The sequence below is a fragment of the Boleophthalmus pectinirostris genome, unplaced genomic scaffold, assembly GCF_026225935.1.
Source record: "Boleophthalmus pectinirostris isolate CB_2022bp ecotype Guang Dong unplaced genomic scaffold, ASM2622593v1 HiC_scaffold_18, whole genome shotgun sequence".
Lineage (NCBI taxonomy): Eukaryota > Metazoa > Chordata > Actinopteri > Gobiiformes > Gobiidae > Boleophthalmus > Boleophthalmus pectinirostris.
In genome coordinates this window covers 19,745,221-19,757,302 of record NW_026571133.1, presented here as the reverse complement: position 1 = coordinate 19,757,302, position 12,082 = coordinate 19,745,221, and the positions used below count along the sequence as shown (strand labels likewise).

At 36.7% G+C, this 12,082-nt stretch overlaps 1 protein-coding gene across 1 annotated transcript in view; it reads right to left on the bottom strand.

Moving 5' to 3' along the window:
* The window catches only part of ppfia2 (PTPRF interacting protein alpha 2), a 64,556-nt gene extending 52,721 nt beyond the window's left edge, over positions 1 to 11,835 (bottom strand). Inside the window, exon 1 of the mRNA XM_055153522.1 lies at positions 11,587 to 11,835. Within this exon, the coding sequence (XP_055009497.1) occupies positions 11,587 to 11,835 (249 nt within the window). The remainder of the gene's footprint in view (positions 1 to 11,586) is intronic.
* Between the last annotated feature and the right edge of the window lie 247 nt (positions 11,836 to 12,082).

Here is a 12,082-nt window from a genome sequence, read left to right as displayed (position 1 = left end):
AATAATCATTATTACTGAGATTAAGAGACACATCACTTCTGAACTAAGGAGTCTGTCAAAAGATCATCTATATGCATGATTTCAGACAGACACACTTCACACCCATCTCTCAAATGAAACTCCAGCACTTTTCTTTGGCCCACACAATAATGACTGCAGCCAGTCCAGTCACAACACAACCTTGTTTTGCCCTCCGGACTTTTACAAGAGGAAATGACCTTTAGCCGTGTGACATTTCACAGCTCCTGCCTCTGTGTTGCACACGACAATGTCCTGCAGTCAGCTTAAGGTCCAGAAAATTTTCATTTGTGATAGCAAGTTAAGATAATTGTAGAAAATAAGTATAACCACTGGAATGCAGTGCTCAGCTCTATCAGGTCAGTGCATTTATGTTGTAAAATATGTGTGCATAATGAGAAATGTAGCTCCTGACTAACTAAGATAATCTGTTTATGCACTCCTCACTAAAAGCTCCATTAAATAGAAAAGGGCTGAATTCTTTCACTATTTCTCTCCAAATGGGTATACCGTCACTGGGTCAGATGGCACTTACATGTTTTTATTCTCATATCTTCCATCACTGTTTTCAGATATTTCCTGATATCTGATATTTACTGATTGGCTCTAAGTGCTGGCAATGGTTGGAAGCGCTGTACTCCACAGGGACTGTAAGGGATAAAAAAGGATATGAGGATGGAACCAGCAACTAGAAAGGACAAACCTCATTCACCTCTAAGGACTCAGAAAAAAGCTGTTTGTCACACATGCCAACTCCAATGTAAAAGTAAAGTATTAGTTATTGAATTGTGTGTTTTTATATTTGAGGAATATTCCATCTAGAATAGTGCAAAGGCTAGAATGAGCCGCCCTTCCTTCTATTGTTTGGCCATCATTGGTCATGCAACAAAATAAAATTTCAGTGCAAACTATAAGCAGTTACAAAGTTGTCTACTCAAGTGTCTGTCATCTCCTCTTTACATTACCTCTTTCAGTTTCACATTATTGCTTCCTTCCTCTGGAGAATGTCAGGTACTTTGAATCCTCATGTATGCTGGCCCATTTGCCTTTTAAATATCAATGTTGCTTTAGGGCATATGCTGAATCACTGCTCCCAGGTGCTTAACAGGAAGCTCTTACACAAAATAGAGCAGTTAGTGGTTCAATTTTGTGTGTCACATAACATTGCACAATAATATGCAATCTTATGAGAGCATCACAATTGACAAACATCAAATCTATAATATTAGTAGCATAATGTAATATTTCCTATCTATCTTTGATTAGGGTTCTTTTGAGCTTATATTAACAAATTAAAGATTTCCTTAATTGCAAGTGGCAGTAATATATGTATCTCCTATGAGGTATCTGTATAGTACCTACATGTGTCCATACCAGCTTGTCAAAGCCTGTCAGTTCTCAGAAGCTAAGCAAGGCTGGGCCTGGTTAGTATGTGGATGGGAGACCTCTGGGAAAATCAGGTGCCACAGTGGGGCACCAGTCACAAAAACTGTTGTTGTGTCCTCAGTGATGGTGGTTGGAGGGGCTGACGGTGTAGATTGGCAGCCTTGCTTCTGTCAGTCTGCCACAGGGCAGTTGTGGCTACAATAGTAGCTTACTGGGTATGAAGGAAATGAAAAATGACCTGTAAACTGTTTTTGTAACATATGTCTGTGAAAAGCACTATATAAACAAAAAACTCACTTACTTACATATTATAGGATTTATAATTCATATTTCATTTCAAAATCAACACAGTTACAAGTGAGCCCTCACTGGTCCCAGGCTCAGACAGATGTAGAAGGCTGTGTCAGGAGAGTTTGCCCAAATCCCTAAACATTGTAATAATGTAGAGAAAGAGCTGTAGCCAAAAAAAGATATGTTTATACATTTGAAATTATTATTATAAATGTAAATCTAATGTAATACAGTCTGATTTACACCCCATATTAGGGTTGTCTAAAATTAAAACCCAGATACAAACCAATACTAAAACTGGTACTAAAATGAATTAATAATTTGAATAAAAATCTAAGGTTATTCCATAGGTGGGACAAAAGTGGACCTTTCCTGAATAAGTTTGTCTGGTATTGAGCGATATCAGAACTGTTATAAGACAGCATAGTAATATATATAAAAAATACTTCAAAAGTACTGAAATCTAAAAGAAATTTGATTTAAGACTAAATGGAAATGTATAGTTACACCAATGCAGCTGATGTAGCCGCAGACAAAGTGATAAAGACAAAGACTTCCCAGTACTCTGAGCTGTGGCCTTGTTTGCAAGAGGAGAGAGGCGATGTGTTCAAACAGAGAGGCTGACATCACCACTGGGCAGGCGGCTCCAGGGAGGACTGCAGAGAGGAGAACAGGATGTGAGCTCGTCCAATCACAAACGCTGGACTAGTATGGGCAGGTATCTCTCACACTGTGGGGACTAAAATTCTTAGACACTATCAATTCATGGGAACCTGCATCTCTTATGGGCAAAAACCAAGTCCCCATGAGCCTTTATTATTAGGTTTAAAGTTTAGATATTTGTTAAAATAGGTTAAGTTGGCATGTTGGTATTTTTATTTATTTATTTGGTTAATTTATAAGGAATTGCCTACATATTAATCAACATTTCTGTAAATAGACCATAATTTGTTAGAAAGGCTATTTTATATCTGTAATCCCTGGACAGATGGTAAAATGTTCACCCTAAAAACGCAACAATAAGACTTATCATGCAAAACAGTTCAAAAGGCTAAGGTTAGGCAAATGGTTAGGCAAATAGTAGTCAACACGAAAAGCCAAAATCCCCCAAAAGCATGGAATCCAAACATCCATGTGCGAGTGTGTGTGAAACGTGGCGTGCTGCTGAGACCAGGTCAGGCAGCATGACGCCCCACAGAGAGCGCTTAATCAAACACAGGAAGGGCAAACCTACAGGAAGTCATCGCTGTGGAGTGATTTTCTTTGATTATGAAGTCTTAGTCATGTCAATATACGACTGATGAAAAGTAAATGTAGTTGACAATGTAACATGCATGTATAGAAGCAATGGTGGGCAGGTAATTGAAATAATGTTAAAAAATCAAATATAAATGTCACAAAAGATCTATTTCATTTTACAATGTCATGTTCCAGTGTCTTCTGCCAGTTATATCTTGTTCTTGTTTGTTGTGTTTTATCCAAAACATAAGAACATAACTCATATGATCTTGAATCTAATTTGTTAAACTGAATGACATTATAGTTATAAGTGTCTTTTTTATCTGCAGCTCTTCACATGTAGAAGTATGCCTTGGAGAATTGTACAGCATCTCTCTTTAATTATCCACATCTCCCTGTTGGCTTTCATCTCCACAGAAACTGTTCTCTCCTCACCTTGGCCTTATCTCTGTGGTAACCTTTAGGTGCTGGTTGGGCCACGGTTCCCAGGGTGAGACAAAGACAACAATAACAACAAACCCAGAATATCTCTGCTTCAGGATGCCAAGCAGACAGAATGTAGCTTAATAATAAAGTGTTACCAAAAAATAAGGTTAAAATTACAATTATAATAAAAAGAAAAGAAAAGTGCTCCATGCATTTGTGGACAAGGAAGATGACTGGACTTCTCTCTAAACTGGATTTGACAAAAGTTAGATATTTCTGCTTGTTCTGCTGTTGTGAAACTTCGACCAATTAAATTCAAATAGACGTCATGGTGTTCCATGTTTTCCGAGAGCCATTTCAGATTGATAATGTGTAGAACTCAATTCAGAGGGACACACATATCAATCTGCTGTGAGGCAGTTTAGAATTCCATAGCCTTGACTACAATAACTTTTTTTATTTAATGGCAATTCATCAACACAACACATTTCTTTAAACTGGAAACGGGAAATCTGTATTTAACTGCATGTAAAATAAAAAATGTACGATGACATGATACTGTTGCCAAATTAGCATAATCCTTGGGATCAGATCAGGTTTTGCTTTTTATTGTCATACCACTTAGCCCTTCTTTGAAACCTCATTTTAAATTAAATGTATATGTTGTACAGGAAATCAGCATTAATGCAGACATAGCTCTTTCTAAAAAGTACCTTAGCTTTTAGAGGGCTATTATCATTCAGCTGCTTTCTAGGAATCTGTGTTACTTAAATAGAGATAAACAAATAATATGATAATGCCAGATGAATTGAAAGAATGGTATTTTTACACATTGACATTAACACGTTTGATGAGAGACGTCTTCTCTCTGAATATATTACCACCTTTATTGTTCTGCCCTGAGATGCCCCCACAAACTATGGAGTCATCGTCTTGTCATGTGGGTAAATATGATGCAGAAAATCTCTGTCTAGTATTCAAAGCAGACTTGTCATCTCCTCACATGAGGGGGTGGTTTGCTGCGACCTACTTTCATTTTAGGACTTTAGCTGTCAATCATGGAGCTGTGTGTCAGCCTCTCTTCTAAATGTAAGATTTAAGGTTGTTATTGCCTCAGCCCTGTCTGTTTTCCTTACTTTACCACCATTTTAGATATAGACCCATGCCTCTGGGCTGTTACTGAAAAGCCAACACCTTTGCATAATATCCAGTACCAAAAGTGAGTGAGAAATATTCATAACAGTTCATCAACTATTACAGCGTATTGATTAGGGCTGAGCGATACAAATACAGTTGTGATCTGATCTCTTTATGTTGTTGATGTCATTGTCATATACAGATGTGATCTTGATTGATTTGTTTTCTGTTTAGTAGCTCTCTCGTTCTCTCTCTCTATCTATCTCTCTGCTTGGTTAATCTACATGTATTAGTATGTGTGTGTGTGTGTGTGTGTGTATATATATATATATATATATATATATATATATATATATATATATATATATATATATATATATATATATATATATATATATATATTACATACCACCAAAATATTAATCCCAAAAAGCCATAAAAATAAAATACAAAAGAGTTTTGCCAGTGTCAAACATGTAGGCCTACGGCTATGCTGTAGGATATGAATGTATTCTTCATAAGCGTACATAAGTCAGGTTGTGCTTATTCATTCCTCATCAAAGACAAAGTTTGTTAAGTTTGCTAGTTTTGTAATGATTTAGCCCAATAGTTCTGTCTATGATGTGATGTCTAAATATAGTGCATGCATGTCAGACAGATAAATGTGTCATAGCAACGGCCTCATACTCAGACATGTTCACTGACAAGCACACAAACAATTAGTCATTTAGACTGCTCTCTCATATCTGTTTATTTTGTTCAGTTTTTAAATGATTACTGCCAAATCTCACACATTCACCTCATAAGACTACATAACCAAGGAGATATTTTTGATATGTGTACTCAGTGTACATTGCCTGAGATCTAGACTATATAAATAAATGACCTTTTTGGTTCAATGTCAATTAAGGGGACTTTACACTGCTACTTTCTCTTAATAGCTGTAGTAATTCAATATGTATGCCAAAGTAATGTGCATTATGAACAAGCATAAGTGTCTTGGTCATCAAAATGCTAATTCTAGTTACATTAGTCATTTAGCAGTGTGTAACTGCCAAGGGGAGCAGATTAGCCAGGTCTGTTGCTAATTTATATTCATATTAGATAAACAGTGATACTTATAAGGATTTGTAGTGTACTAAGATCACAGTGGCCTGGAGCTTGTGTCCTATTTAAAGTAGTAAACCTGTGATGCTCACATGCTGCTGCAGCGACTGTCACAGACTCAGAGACAGGAGTCCCACTCAAACACCTCATTGTTACATCCACTGACGTCATTTACTGATACAGCGAGGCAGCCACTGAGTAATGCACCCACTCTGTGTGAATGATTTCATTTTCTGCAAGAAGGCAGTCCAAACGATGGAGTCGAAACCAGCACAGAGTTGCTCTCTACACAGGATTAAAGTGACTGTTCTCCTGTGGGATTTTCAGAAAGAGGCAAAAAGAAATTCATTCACCAAGAACATAAGGAATAATAAAGTGCTCTCTGTCCATACTCTATTACAAAGCAATCCAAAAATGTTGCAAACTCAAATTCTACCAAACGTTTAAATATTGTAATATCAGTAATCAGTAATAGCATTTCAGTGACTAGGAAAATGATATGCTTTAAAGCAATACTATCTACTTGACAGCTGACTGTCAAAAGTTTCAAAGATCAGATACTAATCAATAGTGATGAAACTATATACTATATAATTTGTATAGATGTTGAAAAAAGTGACACAAAATGGAGAAAAATTTACCTTTCCAGAACAATTAAAATTTAAATTAATTTGATCTTTATATGAATCATGTTTACATTAAAGAAAATATGGAAGAATATCATTGTGGTATTAAAATTAAATGGTGTATCAAGCCTATTCTTTAGTCTCAAAATCAAGTTTGAAATATTTTTTATTGTAGTATACTTCTAGAGAGCAGGATGCTGAATTGAAAAAATAAAATAAAATCACTCTGGAATAAATACACCTTGAGTAGAAATAAGACATGTCTAATTGTCATATTATCATTTACCGGTGATGATCTAAATCTGTGAGTAGTCACACTCCATGACATAGATACTGATGCTATATGCTGAGTGGTGAGCAGAGGAAGGGGGAGGATGAGTACACTGACTGCGTTCTCAAACTCACAGCTGTGGGAGAAGAGGGAGTGCTGGTCCTGTCATACAAATGCACACTATCATTACAGAGTAGCAGAAAGCCACACAATGCTGTTAACAAATCCAGAGCGGCTAACTAACACTTAACACGTAAATGAAGTGGTGCCACCTGCAGACCACAGTGTCTCTAGCTCAAACCCATCACTCTGTACTGATTTGGACATGTGCTTATTACAGTTCAAAGGGGTCATTTTCACATATTAAGGTTTATTTTAAAACGCTGATTTATGTGGCTTTTTATAGGCTTCTTTTACATTTCGTCTCGTCAGTTTTACAGAAAATCATCTACTTTCAATATTTACTTATTCATTTATTTGTCTTCATTTGTTTGATTTAAAAGTGACATTCAGAAGCAATGATAGTGTCTATAAAAAAACCCAAAAAACAATTTTTAAATATTCCATCCAGTCCTTGTATTTGCAGAGGTTGCTGGTGCTAGGCTAGCACATGCCAATGGCCATTAAAACAGTCTTACCCACTCCACAAAGCACCCGAAGCAAATCTATTATTACACCAGACTATCGACATAAATGTCTGTCGATAGAGTAATTTTAGAAGTAAAACCAACTTTGCATTTGAAGGATTTATGTCTGAGCAGCGGCAGCAGCAGTGAGTTGTATTTCCTGATAGAAAGCTTGGCAGCGGCGGACTGATATATGAGAAAATAGTCCCTCAACATGCAACAATTCATGTGATGCAAGGTTAGTGTTATTTAATAATAATAGATTTGCTTCGGGTGCTTTGTGGAGTGGGTAAGACTGTTTTTAGTGGCAGGCTAACTATGGCCATTCATAAGCGCTAGCCTAGCACCAGCAACCTCTGCAAATACAACAACTGGATGGAATATTTTAAAAATGGTCTCCACACATCTCCAACACTCTGACTCACTAGGAAATGAGGTCCTATGGCCAAAATTCCTAACTGTCCCTTTAAACAAATAAACTTGACACCCCCAATTATGACAAATAATAAAGTATATTATCTTCTTACACTGTGGCTTAATTACAGTAGTACCCTCCATAGTATAAAACACATTTAAAAATATTCAGCCACATCATAGATATATAAGTAAAAAATAATTATTAATATCCATCAAATGGTTTAATTTTAATTAAGGACTTTGTTTTCTTTAGTAAATGAACGTATTGAAGTCACATTGCCATGGCTACAATGCTACAAAACATGGCTTTCCAACTTTTTACCAAAGCTGCACGTCATTGAACAGTCTGTGCAGACGCATCTTTGTGCATCATGCCTCAGTCACATCAGTAAGTTAAAGACCTCCTGCAGAGAACCATGGGAATATGCCATCAGACAGACTGGAGAATGTTATTATGTGGGGTCCTGAAGAGAGCTGTTATATTTGTCCTTCAGTATTTAACCTTCTTTTTGAGATTGTCACAATCAAAGAAGAAAAATAATTTATGTTGTTCAGTGGCATAAGCTGCTTTAAAGCTATACTAGATTCCTGCACATCCAGTGTTACAGTAAGATGTTTTGCATTTAGGGTTTGTAATTATATTTAACTTATGGTTGGGGCAAAATAATAATTTACTCAGTTTATTAAGCTTAGGCAGACAGAGATACACATTATTTAAAATGACAAAACTTACCACTACAGGAACTAAGTAATAAATATAATCTTAAGAAGAAAAAAGTAAAATTATTTAGTAGTTTCGTAAAATAGATCTGACTAGAAATTAAAGGCATAAAATTTCAAATTTGGCAAATTTTTTTAGTCAAATTTTTTGGTCAAATTTTTTGGATTTGGACACATTTTTCTGTACAGTCCAGGAAAATCTTGTGAAGTACAAGCCTGGAAAGTTTGGTGTGTGTAGGTGCTACATTAAGAGATAAGTATGTCCCAATGGGGACATTTGTTAGAGTTGAACCGCAATGTGTATTCTAGCTGTAATTGTAACAGTAAAATTTGATATTGAGACATCCTTACGAGTAAATATAATGTGAAGATATAATGTCAATCAAAGACTGCATCATGTATAGAGTAATATGAGCGCCTTTTACACAGTGGTCATTGTAGAAGGATTTCTGGAGTTGACCAAAGCCAGTGACATCACGCTCTATTTCTGACTCTGGAGTAGATCATTGAGAAGCTAAAAGGTATCCATTAACAGAAACCAGCTGGTTCATCACAGTCCTGCTATAGATGTCAATTAGTGATGATGTCATAGTCTCTGTAGTTCTTTGGGATGCTAACAAAATGTCAATTGAGTATTTTCTTATTAACCTGTTCAGATTGGATTAAAGATTGATGATCGAAAGCTGTATGATAGGAGGCAAAGATTAGTAGTGATTATTACCTCATTTGACCTATCTGCTAACACTTAGTTTCATATTTTCCACATCTGTGAAACTTCTCCAGGACCAATACAGTATGCGCTTATTAGTGCACAAAATGGTACTCTTAAGTGTAGTTAAAATACCTCATAACAAACTTAAAGTACACAAAATGTGTAGTAGTATATGGCCTTAAGCACCTCACACAAGAAGCACCAGACATTTAATCCAGTGGGGCAGAAGCAGATTGAATAAGGAAGTGGAGATGGGCTGTGGACTGAGATTTGAGGATTTTCTGCATTTTTGCCACAGGGGTTGAGTCATGCCCACATAAGTGATGCAAAATCTCCAACCCTTTCCCCTCCCTTAAAAATCCATATACATCAGGGGATGACTTTTTAAAAATACATGACAAAATAAGGGATAAATCACTGTAAAAGTATGTGAATGGTAAATGGTAAATTTTGTCATGTTTTTTTTATGACTATAATCTGTATTATTAGGCTAAATACTAGTATTAGTAATTATTAGTCTAAATAACAGCCAATAATGAGAAGAACCCAGTGTGAAGAATGTGATTGCCAGGCCCAGCTCTTGTCTCCTTGTTAGAGTGATCTAGAGTTCCCACAACTTCCTGAATTTACAGCACTCAGGTGCCCTACTGTGCTGTTCATTAGAGACATAATTACATCTGCGCAAGATTCACTCACTACTCGTCTACTCACCTTAGCTGTCTCCACATAACCACTGCACTTTACTAGACTCCTCTCCACTTTCCAAAGACCAGTTCCCTGTTTGAAAATTGCCAATTTACTTAACAGCCAAATACACAAACTCCAGGCATGATGTGAACACACACAAAAAAAAAGTCATTCAGTGTAGTACACAAAACTACACAAGAAACAAAGGGACAGCCAAATAAGACACAGTGCTATTGGTTACTAAAAGGTGAGACTGTACAAAGTTGCTTTGAGGCATTTTCATTTTACATCAGTAGCACTGATAATAAATACTATGAGAATGAATTATCTATAAAAATGGCTGATTAAAAGAGTTCAAGGATACGTGCATTTTATTTAATGCAAGGTACAACAATTGTTTTTTTCAACATTATGACTAATGTTTCAGTCTATTTGTGTGAGGTTTGGCGTAATGAAGAGTGACAGGCCCAGGTGACGGACAGTTCTTTTTTGCCGTGTCAGATAAGCTTGCTTCCTTCCTCTTTTCCTCCTCATTGACACACAAACTGGCCTGTAGCCTGCAGTTAGTGTGAACTGGAGCACAGACAATAATGGTAATGATGGAGAATCATGTGCTGCTCTGGTGCAGAGGACCAGCTGACTGGATGACTGCTCCTGGAGCCCACAGGCTGCCTTTTCTTCACACAGAGACACTGTGAGAGTGTTCAGGCAATATTCAACAATCACTGACTTATCTTTTATCCCTGACACGCTCTTTGATTCTATCTTTAAATTCACATATATTCTGCTGTAAGTATGTGTTTAAATATCCACTGTGTAAGTCTAACCATTTGATGTTTCAATTTCATTGTCTACAATAAAAAAATGAGAAATTACCCCAAGTCCTCACATAATATGCTATGTAACCCCTACAGTCCATTACACCCTATGTATATTTATATGGGCCTTTTCCATCACTGGACACTTAAGGCTCTTTATATCAAGAATCCACTTACCGATTTATCTAAATACACAGCACAGAAAAGCTGAATTTCTAAATTGTTCGCAAAATTACGCAAAAGGTGTATATGATCAAGCCTCTTGTTTGTCATTTAGTCTTCTCACTAAACACAGTAACATTCCAAGAAAGTTCTAGCCTTCTGCAGGCAATACAAAGCACATACCCAAAGTACCAATGCTTATGTTCAAATAGTACATACTATTAGCATACATACGATAGCTGTTCACTTTGCAGCAGAGCTGTGCCATTTCACTGCTGTGTGTATGACTACAACTGCAATCCAAAACAATCTAAATGAAAATGTCTTATTGAAAAAATACAGATTTTATGATTAGCAGCAGAGCTTGATTAAAGTTTGAATGTGAGATCACACCATGGCTAATAGAACACAGTGTGTTGCCTACAAAGTCTTTAGTCTCCACAGCAAACCTCCAGAGTCTTCTGGAAACAGAGCATGTGATTAGAATTACTGACACACTTTCAGAAAGTGCTAATCTCCATTTACAGTAGAAATTACACTGCAGAAGGCTTCTATTATCCACACACCGTTTCATTTGTGTATCTCACATTATTATCTGTATTATTGAAAAGCAACTAAATAATGATATAGAGTTAAATAAAGAATGCATTCACTTTGTTGTTCATCTAAATCTTGAAGAAGTGCTCCGTATACAGCTTTTATGATGTGACTTAATATACACAATTCTATGTATAATTTGTATACAAGAAAAAAACTAAAACATGCTGAAGGTTATGTGAACAATGTGATGTAGATAATAGACTAAACTAAATAAATAAGTAAAAAATGTATGACACTTTGTTGTTGGAGTTGTTGAATGTTATAAAGCTCAGAAGTAGGGCACAAAAGCAGTCACACCCCGATCGTCATTTCATCAGTTCTTGCTGTGGTAGGTGTGTATTACCTGTGGCAGGGCCGAGCTGAGCTGGCGCTGCAGGGAGTCCCTGTCATACATAACATCCTGCAGGTGCTGCTGAGCGAGGCCCAGACTCTCCTGTGTCTCTCTCAGAGTGTCCAGCAGCCGGTCCCTCTCGTCCAGCATGTTGACCATCAGCTGTTCAAAGTGAGAGTCCGGATCAGACGCACTGCTCTGAGAGCCGCGCTGGCTCAGGGCAGTGTCCTCACTGATGGTGGGCATCACCTCACACATCATCTTGGCTCTGAAAGGAAGGAAACAAAGCAAATCAAATGCATGTGTTTAGAAAGGAGGGTCTAGTGACAATTTATACATATCAGAGTAAACTTGTGAACAACCCTTCAAATATGGAATGTTCATTATAAGCATTTGTATTATTGCTGTTGTCCTTATTCTAAAACTGAATCAGCTTTGCAAGATGAATCCTTGGCAAAATGCCTCCCTGACACTACAAACACTACTGCTTTTGCTTTAGTATCATAAC